The sequence below is a fragment of the Aotus nancymaae genome, unplaced genomic scaffold (assembly GCF_030222135.1).
Source record: "Aotus nancymaae isolate 86718 unplaced genomic scaffold, 86718_ANA_hifiasm-v0.15.2.pri h1tg000014l, whole genome shotgun sequence".
Classification (NCBI taxonomy): domain Eukaryota; kingdom Metazoa; phylum Chordata; class Mammalia; order Primates; family Aotidae; genus Aotus; species Aotus nancymaae.
Genome location: NW_026988425.1, coordinates 67775995 through 67791306, shown reverse-complemented (window position 1 = coordinate 67791306; position 15312 = coordinate 67775995). Strand labels below are relative to the sequence as shown.

General features: G+C 35.7%; 1 protein-coding gene across 5 annotated transcripts in view; it reads left to right on the top strand.

The window, feature by feature from the left end:
* Positions 1–15312, top strand: part of CERT1 (ceramide transporter 1) — a 143317-nt gene that overhangs the window by 85773 nt on the left and 42232 nt on the right. For all 5 annotated transcript variants that reach the window (XM_064376060.1, XM_064376062.1, XM_064376063.1 and 2 more), the window contains exons 6-8: positions 1856–1939; positions 3780–3937; positions 9653–9745. In XM_064376060.1, coding sequence (XP_064232130.1) covers positions 1856–1939; positions 3780–3937; positions 9653–9745 — 335 coding nt within the window. The remainder of the gene's footprint in view (positions 1–1855; positions 1940–3779; positions 3938–9652; positions 9746–15312) is intronic.

Genomic DNA, 15312 nt, shown 5'->3' with positions numbered 1-15312 from the left:
TTGTATTGTAACTTCAGCTGATGGTCAGCATGTTTTTTTATCTGAATATGGTTTAAAAATAATGTATCTAAAGACATTCCACAGCATATTTATTGAGCATATGAGATCTTACTCATCTTTGTATTTTCATTGGTAATCAAGGTATACTCCTATGGAAGTCTGTAGGAATGCTAGAAATGGAAAAGAAAAACAATTGAATATTGAGATCACAGCCAGGTAGAAATGAATACAAGGTAATAGCAGTTTGTGATTTGTAAAAATTGTTACAGATGATTGGCAACATTTCAAGTGATTATTAAAAAATGAAATAGTCCAGTAGTTAGAAAATGACAGTACGGAAGATTTTCCATGGTGATTCTTACCATTTAGTCAAAAGAGGGAAATGGGGTATCGACTGGGACTCTGCATCCATAAAAAAGACAGCTAAAGTAAGTGAGATGTTCTTGTAGAGCCAAGGTACTCCTGAGGTAAAAAGATACAGGCAAATAAGTAAGACATTAGTTTAAAATGAAGATTCCTTCTTTAGAAAGGGAGTTCCTCAAAAGATAAATAAACGAGTTACATAGGCTGGGTGCAGTGGCTTGCACCTGTAATCTCAGCATTTTGGGAGGCAGAGGTGGGCAGATTGCTTGACATCAGGAGTTCGAAATCAGCCTGAGCAACATGGTGAAACCTTGTCTCTATAAAAAAATTAGCTGGGCATGGTGGTGTACACCTGTGTTTCCAGCCTCTCAACAGGCTGTGGTAGGAGGATTGCTTGAGCCCATGAGGTGGAGGTTGCCGTGAGATGAGATCATACCACTCATCTTTGAGCCTGACTTTGAGCCTAGGCGACAAAGTCAGACCCTGTCTCACAAAGAAGAAGAAGAAGAAACCATCAAAAGCTTGATAAAAGCAGCAAATAACATTGGGAGCTATGATGCAGGAATTTGCATTATGAGTGGAATACATAGTACAGAGAATTAAGTATGTTAGGTAGTAGAAAAAGGGATAGCACATAGAAGAAAGAGGTACATTAAAGTAGAACAAAAGAGATTCTGGTTTTTTTCTGGAATTAGAGAAGTTAAAAGGGATCCCCAGGTATAGATATACACTGGGATGAATGAAAATTGATATCATATCTGTTATAAAATATAACCCTGCACATCCAGAAATAGTATATTTAAGAACTCTTAGCTGGACGTGGTGGCTCACGCCTGTAATCCCAGCACTTTGGGAGGCTGAGGTGGGCAGATCATAAGGTCAGGAGTTCAAGACCCCCTGACCAACATAGTAAAACCCCATGTCTACTAAAATAAAATAAAAAATATCCAGGTGTGGGAGCACGCACCTGTAGTCCCGTCTACTTGGGAGGCTGAGGCAGGAGAATCACTTGAACCCGGGAGGCAGAAGTTGCAGTGAGCCAAGACTATGCCATTGCATTCTAGCCTGGGTGACAGAATGAGACTCTTGTCTCAAAAGAAAAAAAAAAAAAAAGAACTCTCAGAGGCAAGCTAAGGTGTCTTCTGCATGGAAGGTACTTTTTATAGACCTGTTCAGCCCTCTGGTCCTCTTAGAGAGTTGAAGTGTCCTCATTGAAGGGAGCAAGAGATAGGATGACTACAGGGTGAAATAATTCATGACTCAGTAACCTTTCCTTACACAAATGAGAATGAATATGGTTTAAAAATAATGTATCTAAAGACATTATGCCGCATATTTATTGAGCATACCTTGATTACCAGTGAAAATACAAGCATTAGTAAGACCTCATACTCACAGAATCAGAATCCAGAGTAAAATGTTTCCATTGAACATAAGAATAGACGTTAACTTCTATTTTTGTATCCTAATTTTTTAAATGTGTTTTATTTAGTTGTAGAAGATGATGAAGATGACTTCCCTACAACACGTTCTGATAGTGACTTCTTGCATAATACCAATGGCAATAAAGAAAAGTGTAAGTAATACATTTTTCCCCTCAGGTGGATAAAATATACTTTCAAAAGTTACATAACAACTCACAAAGAATAATTACCTAATTGAGTAATTTTTTTAAAAGCAATAGAACTGCTGGAATCCAAGTGAAAATGTCTTCCAAGACATGTAGGTAATATCACATTCTGACATTATGTAATAATGGTAACTTTTACATGTGGATGTCCAGATGACACAGCATCATTTGCTGAAAAGACATTTTTTCTTTTCTGCATTGAATTGCCTTGACACCTTTGTGAAAAACTGATGGACCATAAATGTGAGGGTTTATTTCTGGACTCTCAATTCTGTTGAGTTGATGTACGTGTCTATTCTTATTAAGAAAATACAAGTTTTTTTAAAAAAGCTTTATTGAGATACAATTGACGTACCATTTAAAGTGTATAATTTGATAAATTTGGATATTTTCATGAAACCATCAGCACAATCAAATGTTTTCTCCATCCCCTTTGTCATTCCTCTCTCCCCCATTCCCAAAGAGCCCCTGATCTATTTTCTGTCACTATAGATTAGTTTGTATTTTCTATAATTTAATATAAATTGACTCATACAGTATGTATTCTTTTTTGACCTGGCTTTTTTTTAGTTTGAGATTCATCATTATTGTTGCATGTATCAGTAGTTGAATTCCTTCTCATTGCTGAGTGGTATTTTATTGTATAGATATACCATAGTTTGTGTATCTGTTCATTCACTGGTGGACATTTGGGTTGGTTGCAGTTTTGGCTATTACAAATAAAGCTGCTATGAGCATTCATATACAATTCTTTTCATGGACATTTATTGTATTTCTTTTGGGTAAATACCTAGGGATAGAATGTCCAAATCATATGGCAGGTGTGTGTGTTTAATTTTTAAAGAAAATGCCAGATTGTTTTTTATAAGCCATTTATGAGAGTTCCAGTTCCTCCACATCCCCACCAACACTTGATGGTCAGTCTTCAAATTTCAGTCATTCTAATAGGTGTGTAGTGATATGTCATTGTGGTTTTAATTTGCATTTCCCTACTGGCTAGTGATATTAAGCCATCTTTTCATGTTTTTATTTGCCATTTATATCTTCTCTTTGGTGAAGTGTGTGTTCACATTTTTTGCTCATCTGGGGGGTGGTATTTATTATTAATGAGCTTTGAGATTACCTCATATGTTCTGGATAGAAGTCCTTTATTAAATATATGCCATGCAAAGGTTCTCTCCCAATTTGTGGCTTATCTCTTTATCCTCTTAACAATGTTTTCAAGAGCAGAAATTTTACATTTTGATTAAGTTTGTCAGTTTGTTCTTGATGGGTTATATCTTTACTGTCCTGTCTCTAATGGTTTTTAAAATCAGAAGTGTCATTATTTAATATATAAGGATTCTACTAAAATGATTTCTTATTAACTATAGAATATTATGCTTTCTTGTTTGTATCTTGTGAGTTTTAAGATTTGTTTAATTCAAAAGCTAAGTTTCTCAAAATGTAAGGTAGTTCTTGCCATAATTAGGTGTTACTCTAAGCTGTCAGAATGTTATTGTTAAAGTATTACTCCTCCTACCCCTTGATTGATTGGGTGCAGCACAGCAAATAAGTTTCAGGAAACAGAATCTAGAAAAACGGACTTGAAAGTACGTATGCTGCCACAAAGCTTCTTTGCTCATAGAGTTTGGATAGGAGGTTTTTAAATGTTGGCCCACAGAAGGAAAATTAAAACCCCAAAACCTGTTCTCACTTGCTAATTTTCTAAACATTTTCTAATCTTAAATTGTGATGAGTTATTTCTTTATTAGAAATATTTTCAGTAAATAACTTTCTTTTTCAGTATTTCCACATGTGACACCAAAAGGAATTAATGGTATAGACTTTAAAGGGGAAGCGATAACTTTTAAAGCAACTACTGCTGGAATCCTTGCAACACTTTCTCATTGTATTGAACTAATGGTTAAACGTGAGGAAAGCTGGCAGAAGAGAATGGATAAGGTAAGACTAGGGTTTTTTTCCTTTTAAAAATAATCATATTTAAGTTTTATAGATTGTTTGAATATTTAAGCCAAGCTAACTTCTTAGGGAAGAATCTTGGGTTGATAGAAATCTCAGATGATACTACTCCTCTGAAGCTTTATGGGCATCTTAAACTCATTTGTGTAACACGATTCACCAGTTACTTGTTTAGTTACTATACAATGCTTTCTTGAAAGCTTTCTTTCATTTTATGCTGATGTTAGTGATGCTTTGGAATAGAAGTGTTAAGCCATTTAACATTACCTGCCTTTAAGTGTATGATGTATGAAACTGCATTTAAGGTATATGAACTAACTTATATGCCAATTTACGCAGTTAAACATTTACTTATTACAGCAACACTCATGTATTTTTTTCATGGTCAGTGATAACATTTAACATACATTATGTTGTTTGATCATTTGCCCTATGTTCACATTTTCCCACCTTTGTTTAAACACAGCACTGATAATAATATTACAGTATGACTCTTTAGTTTCTAGTGTGAGGTATGGCTCAGTGGATTTAAGTAGGAAAACTTCTGTTTATAATTCAACTTTAGAAAAATAGTAAAATGTTTGAATTGAAACATACCTTAAAGTTCTAATCCAATGCCATCATTTTATAGAAGGAATTGAGGCTCAGAGGCTTATCAAAAGGTGATTAACAGAGGAATTTTTCTCTAGTCTTATATATCAGCTCTGGATACCAAATTAGACATCAGCCAGAATCATATTCATTCTTAAGCTATATTGCTTGCAGAGTTTGAAGGCCTTTGAATTTGAGCGGGACACTAAGGAAAGCAATGTTAACACTATGTGTTTAGGAAGTTTCCCATGTTTTAGAAGAAAGGAAAACTGTTCAGAATGCGCAAGTGCAGGTGAGAGTAAGGCATTTTGACTAGCAGTATGTCTTCTTTTAAAATAGGCAATGAAAACTTTTTTTTAAGGTATAGAAAATTTATTGTCATCCTGGAGCCAAACTATTATATCTTCAAAGATTTCAACTCTATACTCAGTGTGGATCAAATTGAATTATTAGAAGAGTCCCTGTTTACACAAAAATAATGTATTAAAAAACAGGACAACTCCCTAAATACATTAGAGTAATGGTTCAAGAGTATCATTCAACCTGTCTAGCTTATTAACAACTTTTGGGTAACTTTCTCTCTCCTCTCTTTAGTCTCTTTTTCCTTCACTAAGGGATCATATTCTTCGGTCATATAGTCTTAACCACATTGCCTAAAAAAAATTTTTTTAAACCTTTGCACATTATATAACATGACATCCTGATTATTTTAGCATTCAAGTTTATTTGCTATGTTGAAAAAGGGAGATAGAGTTTTGATTGCTTTCAGCGTTGTTAATCTTACCAGTTCTCTTTTATTGGATAGCAATAAGCAGAGAAAACCAAGCATCTGTGGGGGAAAAAACACTTTTGTTGCTTCTTATGCAACCCTGTTCACCAAAGAACAGCCAGAATATATGGCAGTATTGGTTGAAATCTGGACACTACTGTGTTTTATAGTCTTCTTACAGATCTATCTGATGTCAAATTTTATTAACCTTTTCCACTGTAATTTTTTCTTAAGGTTGAAATAACTGGATCCCAGTTACATTTTACATGGAATGTAAGTGTGTGTGTATTTGCACATGTGTGTGCACACAGTATATGTGTGTTCATATATATATACACATATATGCAGTGTATGTGTGTATTTATTGGTAAGCAACTCTATTCAAGAACTTTCTAATCTTTTGTGTGTGGGGAGAGAGAGAGAGTGTGTGTGTGTGTGTGTACATATATATACACACACACATTAAAGACTATAAAGTTCTTGAATAAAGTTGTTTATCAACAAATATGTCTTTCAGGTAATTCTTAGAATTGGGAAAGAAAGTACAATCATAACAATATGATTTCATTGAAATTGTTTCATTCAGGTGCATGCCTGCTGTGTGCTTGACTCTAAGCTAGTAATGGGGAAACAGTGATAAGCAGGAAATAGTCTCTCAAGGAGCTTAAAATCTAATGAGAGAAATTAAATAGGTGCTAATAACAGCTGTTTAATGGTAGAATTGTCTATATGATACTTTTATGTAGTTATAATGTCAGTTCCAAAATTCTTTGAGCTAATTGAAAATGCTATTTTGTCATGATGATTTTTCTTGGTTACCTATAATAATAATCCTTTCTACTGTAGAAGTGGTGTACTTAATTGTTAGCCAGTCATGTCCAGGAAGACCAAAAATTCTAAAAATAGGTAATTATGGTTAACAGTGTTAATAAGAGACAATCTTTTCATTGAAGATACATTTGCTTACATTAATAGATTCACAGGTGTATAATTTTACATACGTTTTCACTTACCCATAAATCTTTAATACTATTGCTGTGCATTTTTGTTTTATTAATTTAAAATTAATGTATAACATACATATAGTGAAGTGTACCAATCTTAAGTATACTACTTGATTTTTCTTTAACGTTTCTATACACCCCTGTAACCACAGTCAAATCAAGATATATATAACTTTTCTAGCACCCTAGAAGGTTCCTTCATGCCCCTTCCTATTCCATATCATACCACCATCCCAAAAGATGATCATATAGTTTTAACCTATTATTACAGATTTGTCTTGCCTGTTCTGGAATATCATGTTAACAAAATCATACAATATACTTTTGAGTCAGGCCTTCTTTTTCCCTCAACATTGACTGTGATATTCATTCATGTTGTTGTATTTAATAGTAGTTTTTCTTTTTTATTGCTATAGAGTATTTTTATTGTATGATAACTTTTCATTGTATGACTTCAATTTGCTTATTGATTTTCTTGTTGATGGACATTTAGGTTGTTTTCATTTTTTTGCTATCATGAATAAAACTGCTATGAGAGTCCTTGGGGGTATATCTTTAGGTATATTTCTCATACCTTGGGGTAGACTTATTAATTCATGGGGGTATATGTTTTAACTTCAGTGGATACTGGCAATTTTCCAGAGTGATTAAATTAATATTTCTACCAGCAATGAGGAAGGATTACAATTGCTTTTAATTCTTGACAGCACTTGGCATTGTTAAGGATGTGTGGGTGTGTGGGTGTTGTTGATGTTGTTCACTCTTGACAGTACTTAGTATTGTGTGTGTGTGTGTGTATGTGTGGTGGTGGTGGTGGTGTTGATTTTGGGGGGCGGGGTCTTTCTTTTTTTGAGAGACAGAGTCTCACTATGTTGTCCAGGCTGGAATGGAATGGCTATTCACAGGCACAGCCAATTAGCACACTACAGCCTTGAACTCCAGGGCTCAGGTGATCCTCCTGCCTCAGCCTCCTGAATGACTGAGACTACAGGCACATGCCACTTCACCTGGCTTAGTCATTCTGGTAGGTCTGTAGTCCCATTTTTGTCTTTAGTACACAAAAATCAATGAAATCTTTGGGTTTAATAAACCCATTGATTGATTGATTGCCACTATTTTTAATGCCGTCATGGTATTTAGAAGTAATTTGCTTTGTGTGAGTTCAGTTAAGACTTTAATTTAGCCATTAAGTACAGTTATGCACTGCATAATGACATTTCCGTCAATGATGGATCAAATATACAACTGTAGTCCCTTAACATTATAACAGAGTTGAAAAATTCCTTTTGCCTGGTGACGTCTTAATGATCCTGACCCTGTGTAGACCTAGGCTAATGTGTTTGTTGTCTCTTCATTTATAACAAAAAAGTTTAAAAAGTAAAAAATAAAATAAAATTTTTTAAACATAGAAAAAAGTTTGTAGAATACAGTATAAAGAAAAAGAGTGTTTTTGTGCCTCCATACAATATGTTTATGTTTTTAGCTATCTTATTACAAAGACTCAAAACGTTTAAACAAAGAGTTTATAAAGTAAAAGTTGCAGCAAGCTAAGGTTATTGAAGAAAGAACATTTTTAAATAAATTTAGTGTAGCCTAAGTATGCAGTATTTAAAAGTTCACTACTCACTCACTGACTCACCCAGAGGAACTTCGAATCCTGCAAGGTTCATTCATAAGTGCCCTATACAAATATACTGTTTTTTAATCTTTATATCATATTTTTACTGTGCCTTTTCTGTGTTTAGATTCACAAATACTTAACATCATGTTAAAATTGCCTACAGTATTTAATGCAGTCGCGTGCTGTAAATGTTTATAGCCCAGATGTGTAATAGACTATACCATCTAGGTTTATATAAGTACACTCTATGATGTTTGTACAAGAATAAAGTCGTCAGTAACACATTTCTCAGACTGCATCCCCATGGTGAAGTAACATGTGACAGTAAATTCATGTGGCTTTCATCAGCCTACTTTAGATCATAAGCATAATCTATTATGATTTTGATGATCACACTCTTCAGAGTAAGGTTTTTTGGGGAATAAGGAGAAATAGGAAGAACTGTTTACATTTCCTATAACCAATCATGCATCCTGATTTGGCAAGATTATTAATAACATTCCCTTTTACTTTCAGAAGCATTATGCTTAGATTACCCAATAGGGGGACCAAGCAAATCAGTCTTTTAGAAAATGGAATTTGGACAAGGGAAAAGAGAGAGAGAGAGAGAGAAATAAAATGCAATGTATGACTGTATTTGAAATAAGGAAATAACAGCATTAGATTATTTATAAACATGCTGGACTTGCTGGACTTCAGTGTCAGTATTGACCCTATGGACCCCATTGTTGTGGAAATAAGTTTTATATGGGGTCAGCCTTTGTTATTTTAAGTGTTGACCTTGGGTCTTTTAACCTGTTAGAGCTAAAGGCCCTATCACTAAAAGGAGAGAGTTAAAATAGATATCTAAAGTCTTTTCAACTCTAAAACAGTCTTAAGCAGCAGTGAGAAGTATAAGAAGGTTTTCTTTCTTAGAGTATCTTTTTAGCATTCATTGATCCCACCTACTGAGTTCTTTTCTGGTATTACTTGCTGTTTTCCATCATACCAAAATAAATGTAGCTCTTGCTGGGGTTGGTGGGAAGGGGGAAAATATAAGAATGTATAGTAGGTATTTTTCTGGTGCTAATTTAGCTGGGTTTTTTTCTTCTTTTCTTTTATTTATTTATTTTTTGTTTGTTTAAGTATACGTGCAGTTACTTAACCATTTAAACACATAATCTACTTTTAAGGTAGTCTTAGTAGTGATTTAAATCATAGGTCATGGCCCGGTGCGGTGGCTCACACCTGAAATCCCAGCACTTTGGGAGGCTGAGGCGGGCAGATCACGAGGTCAGGAGTTTGAGACTAGCCTGGCCAACACTGTGAAACCCCATCTCTACTAAAAATACCAAAATTAGCCAGGTGTGGTGGCACGCACCTGTAGTCCCAGCTACTTGGGAGACTGAGGCAGGAGAATTGCTTGAACCTGGGAAGCAGAGGTTGCAGTGAGCCAAGACCGCACCTTTGCACTCCAGCCTGGGTGACAGAGCGAGACTCCATCTCAAAAAATCAATCAGTCAATCAATCAATCAATCGTAGGTTGTAAGCAATTTATAGCCTAGAGAAAAGTGTTTTCTTGGGCAGAATCATCTTATTTTTCACAGGAGTGGAATTATTTTTTGATCAAATTGTAAAATTTCAGTGAAATGTAGAGGAATTCCACCTAAAAGATTTCATTGTAATTAAAATGCCTGCCTCAAATTATAAATTTTTCACTTCTTTTTTAATAGGAAATTGAGAAGAGAAGAAGAGCAGAGGAATCATGTAAAAATGCAAGGACAGAACTTAAGAAAAAATCCCACTTTGGAGGACCAGATTATGAAGTATGAATTTATATTTTGATCTTAGAGAAACACATTAAGTAATGTCTATCACAAAAGTGATTTTTTAACAATACTTTTGTCACCTCTAAATATTCTAAATATATAATTTGTCCTCAGCGTTTATGTTAATTCAATGTATATTTTGTGATATATAAATGTGTCGCATAGTCAAATACATATTTCTTACTGCCTACAAAGTTTAGGCGTTAAAAGGCTTAATATTAGGCCTGTTTACTTCATAGGACAAATGTGTATCTCCCCTGTAAAGATGATCATTTTTAATGTTATTCACTTATTTTTTAACATAAAAGCAAGCTATAAAGGAAAAAATCTGAGTATTTTACAGAGAGAAGATTTTAGTCTATACTATACTGTGAGATCTTATCCATAGACAAACATAAACTGTTCTAATTGCCTTTATGTTTGGAAATGTCTGAAACCAGCTTTTTTCTCCTTCTCCATGTATATACACACATACATTAAAATTTTATAAGCTATCTTTCTGTATTTCTTAAGGGAAAAAAATGTGTAAGAAATACATTTAGTAATTGTCATTAAACAATGTTGAGGCTAGGCACAGTGGCTCATATCTATAATCCCAGCACTTTGGGAGGCCAAGGCTGGAGGATTACTTGAGGCCAGAAGTTCAAGACCAACCTAGACAGCATAGCAAGACCTCATCCGTTTCTACAAAATAAAATACAAAAATAATCTGGTTGTAATGGCACATGCCTATAGTCCCAGCTACTGAGGAAGCCAAGGCCCAGAAGCCGAAGACTGCAGTGAGCTATGATTGCACCCCTCCACTTCAGGCTGGGTGACAGTTCGAGACCTTGTCTCTTAAAAAAAAAAAAGTGTTGGCTGGCATGGCAGCTCACGCCTGTAATCCCAGCACTTTGGGAAGCAGAATTGGGCAGATCACAAGGTCACAAGTTGAGACCAGCCTGGCCAATATGGTGAAACCCCACCTCTACTAAAAATACAAAAATTAGCCAGGCATGGTGGCAGACACCTGCAGTCCCAGCTACTTGGGAGGCTGAGACAGGAGAAACACTTGAACCTGGGAGGCAAACGTTGCATTGAGCTGAGATCGTGCCACTGTATTCCAGCCTGGGTGACAAAGCAAGGCTCCGTCTCAAAAAAAAACCAGTGTTGATATTCCTGAAATGAGCAGTTTAAAAATGGGGTATCAAAGACTATCATTGAGGTGGAACAGAGGAATAAAATAGTTGTAGTTATATTTATGAAAACAGAAGAAAAATTTCTTGCCATTTCTGCTCTAGAAAGGAAAACTAAATAGCTGTTCTGCTGTTGGCTGAATTTTTTTTATATTGGAGTCAATTTCCAACTGAGTGCATTCTGATGAGACTGAAACTGTAAATATTTTTTAATTATTGTCAATTTATCCCTTCTAAAATGTATTAAAAATCACATAATTAGCTATCCTCTGAGGTTTTAATATAAGGTATTATAATGATGATTTTTATTCTGAAACTAAGCAATTGTTTTGCCATTTTAGGTTTATTTTTTGGAAGGAATACCAACTTTTTAAAGTACCTTATTTTTTAATATTATAAGTGTATATTCATTATAGGAAGATTATACAAAATGTAAATAGGCCACTGAAGCTCATGTTTTATATTTAACAATATATGGTACAGTTTATTACCTACCAGCAATATGTAAGTATAATTTGTATACATATTTATCCCTGCTTCCATCAACACAGATTTTTTCTTTTTTTTCCACGGGGAGAGGGCAGGGGTGGAGGGAAGAGGGGCCTTGTGCTAGGTACCTGCATTTACTAGTTTCAAAGCCAAAAAATTGCTTTATGTATGTGACTGAGCATTTTAAAAATTATGTTTAACAGACATTCATTTTTTTTTTTAATTTTACATTGGAAGTACACATGCATGTTTGTTACATGAGTATATTGCATACTGGTAGAGATTAGGCTTCTAGTGTGCCCATTACCCAAATAGTAAACATTATATCAAATTTCCAATTTTTTTTTTTTTGATAATTATATTCACCTGGGTGCAGGTGGGCTAAGGCCGAAAAGGGCATTAGCCTAAATTGCTGATTTTTTAACTCTCACCCCTCCCACCCTTCCTCCTTTCAGAGTCCCTAGTGTCTATCCTTTCCATCTTTTTGTCTTTGTATACCTATTGTTTAGCTCCCACTCATAAATGAGAACATGCAGTATTTGATTTTCTGTTTCTGAGTTAATTTGTTCCGGGACCAAACTGAGGGTCCAGCTGCTATTTCTCATGGCCCAATAATAAGATGCAGATGAACTGGGGAGGAAGAGAGTTTTTGTTTTTGTTTTTGAGACAGAGTCTCACTCTGTTGCCAGGCACCAGGCTGAAGTACAGTGGCACAAATTCAGCTCAATGCAACCTCCGCCTCCCAGGTTCAAGCAATTCTCCTGCCTCAGCCTCCCGGGTAGCTGAGACCACAGGCGCACGCCACCACGCCCAGCTAATTTTTGTATTTTTAGTAGAGACAGGGTTTCACCATGTTGGCCAGGATGGTCTCGATCTCTTGACCTCATGATCCGCCCACCTCGGCCTCCCAAAGTGCTGGGATTACAGGCTTGAGCCACCGCGCCTGGCCGAGAGTTTTTATTTCTGTAACTAGTTACAGGGAGAAAGGCTGAAAATTATCACCAGACCAATTCCAAATTACAAAGTTTTCCAGAGCTTATATACCTTCCAAGCTATATGTCTACCTGTAAGTGTGCATTCATCTAAAGATACAAGTGATTAACTTCTTTTAATCTAAAACTAAGGTCTGAGTCCTGAAGACCTTCCCCTGGAGACTTAGTAAAGTACTGAGATGATTATCCTTGTCTCCTAGTAAATCATATAGGTTTGAGGAGTTCCTTCAGACCCCTAATAAACTTGTTTGTGGAGGCCTGGAGAGTTTCTTCAGACTCAAAATAAAACTTGTTGAAACCTATGTGGATCCTGTTAAGAATTCCTTAGTTACTTTGTCATGCCTTAAGGCCGAGGAAAGGCCTAGGCAAAACTCTTGATGGACTTTTGTTATATCCCAGCCTTTGTATAAGGGCACTGGCTTTTAATATTTAACTTAACCACTCAGTCAGTACTGAAATGGTTGTTAGTGAGACCTGGCCTGTGACAAGTTCACTCTGGATAATAGTCCTGGCTCCATCCATGTTGCTGCAAAAGATATGATTTCATTCTTTTTTATGGCTGCCATGTTTCTTTAATGATTAACTTGGCCATGTCCTTTGGTTGTTTTACTAGGGTTTTTTTCCCCCTTTTGATTTAGAAGATGTAATTTGCTTTTAAAAAAATATTTTTTTCTTTCATAGCTTAAAAAAGTTTCGTAGATTTTGCCATATAAAAGTTTTTTTTTTTTTTTTTTTTAGATGGAGTCTCGCTCTGTTGCCAGGCCGGAGTGCAGTAGCGTGATCTTGGCTCACTGCAACCTCCGCCTCCCGGGTTAAAGCAATTCTCCTGTCTCAGCCTCGCAAGTAGCTGGGACTACAGGCGCCTGGCTCCACACCCAGCTAATTTTTGTACTTTTAGTAGAGACGGGGTTTCACCATGTTGGCCAGGATGGTCTCGATCTCTTGACCTCGTGATCTGCCCACCTCGGCCTCCCAAAGTGCTGGGATTACAGGTGTGAGCCACCACACCTGGCCTGCCATATAAAGGTTTTAAACCTTCACGTAATTAACTTCTCAGTCATTTGGTACACTTTTCTTTACATTTGGTATCATGTTTAGAAAGGCATTTTATACTTTGAATAATTATTTATTTTTTCTCATTTTTTATTTTCCAGTGGTGTCTTCTAAATACGTTAATACATCTGGAGTTTTTAAAGTAATGGTATGATATAGAAACCTATTTTATTCCACTAGCATTTGTTGAATAAACATCCTTTATTCACCTATTCGAAATACACTTTACTCTTTCTTAGTGAAGAAACTGGTTAAGGGTACTCTATTTTTTTCTCACTAAGTTAAATTAAATATACAATTCTTATATAAACTGGGGCCTGTTCTTACACTTCCCCTTCTTGCTTTTGGAGTTTTGAACCATCTTTTTTTTTTTGATATTGATATTTTGAAAATATCAAAAAATATTTTGATTTTTTTTGTATTGATATTATAGTCGTATGGGTTTTAGACACTAATCCAAACTATGACTTTTTTTGGTTATAATCAGACATTCATAATGTTCTAATTATAAAAAAAAGTTTAAGTGTTTCTGACATCTGTAGCCTCAGAAATTACTTTATAATCTTAAATTCCTTCAGACTTACCGTAATATAAGGCACTGTACTAAGCATAGAGAATACAGCGAGGAACGAGGCTTTCAAGGATCCTGCCTAAGGGCCCTACCCAAATGTATAATGGCAACAAAGACTAGTTAATAGGCAATTATCATAATGTATGTTATGAAACAGTTTTAACACAGAGAAGGTGTTGAATCAGAGACATCTTCCAGGAGGAAAGAACCTCTTAGCAGAAACCTTAAGAATAAGTAAATTCAACCAGCTAATCACGTGCCAAAAGAAAAACAAAAACAAAAAAAGAATGAGTAAATTGAGTAGAAAGTGTTTTCTGGAGGTCAGAAGCAAAAGAGTATTTTGCTTCAGGGGAGCTAAAAGTAGTTCTCTGTGGAAGGTAGAGCCTCCACAAATTGAGAGGAAAGAATGGTAAGAGACTGGCTGGAAGGATCAACAAGAATTAGTTCAGATCCCGAGACAATAGGTTTGCTTTTTGTTTTTTGTTTTGTGTTTGGAGACGGAGTCTCGCACTGTCACCCAGGCTGTAGTGCAGTGGCATGATCTCGGCTCACTTCAATCTCCACCTCCTGGATTCAAGCAATTCTCCTGCCTCAGCCTCGCAAGTAGCTAGGACTACAGACTACATCTGGCTAATTTTTTTTTCTTGTATTTTTAGTAGAGGCGGGGTTTCACCATGTTGGCCAGGATGGTCTCAATCTCCTAACCTCACAATCCGCCCGCCTCAGCCTCCCAAAGTGCTGGGATTACAGGGAAACAATAGGTTTTAAGCAAGAAAATGACATTTTCAGATTTACAGTTTAGAAAAATCATTCTCCCTGCAGTAGAAGAATGGATTGAAGGTAACAATTGTGACTAGGGGCTTGGAGACTTTTTGTATAATACAGAGGAGAGTTGAAGGTGGCCTAAATTAGAGTCAAAGGAGGAGGAATAGAGAGGCACTGACAAATTAGATATAGTAATCACCCCATATCCATGGCTGGGGGGGATACATTGCAAGACCCCCCCCCGCCGTAACTGCACATAGTACTGAGCGCTATATACACAATATTTTTTCCTGTATGTACCTGTGATAAAGTTTAATTTTTTTATTTAAAATTAATAAAATGGAACAATTATACTATATTATAGTAAAAAGTTATATGTAGTCTCTTTCTCTCTGATAATATCTTATTGTATATAAACCACAGAAAACAAAACCACAGATGGGGGAGACTATTGTATTTGGAAAGTAGAATTGAAAGGTATGATGATTGAATGAAGGAAAAGGGTGAAATCCAAGATTA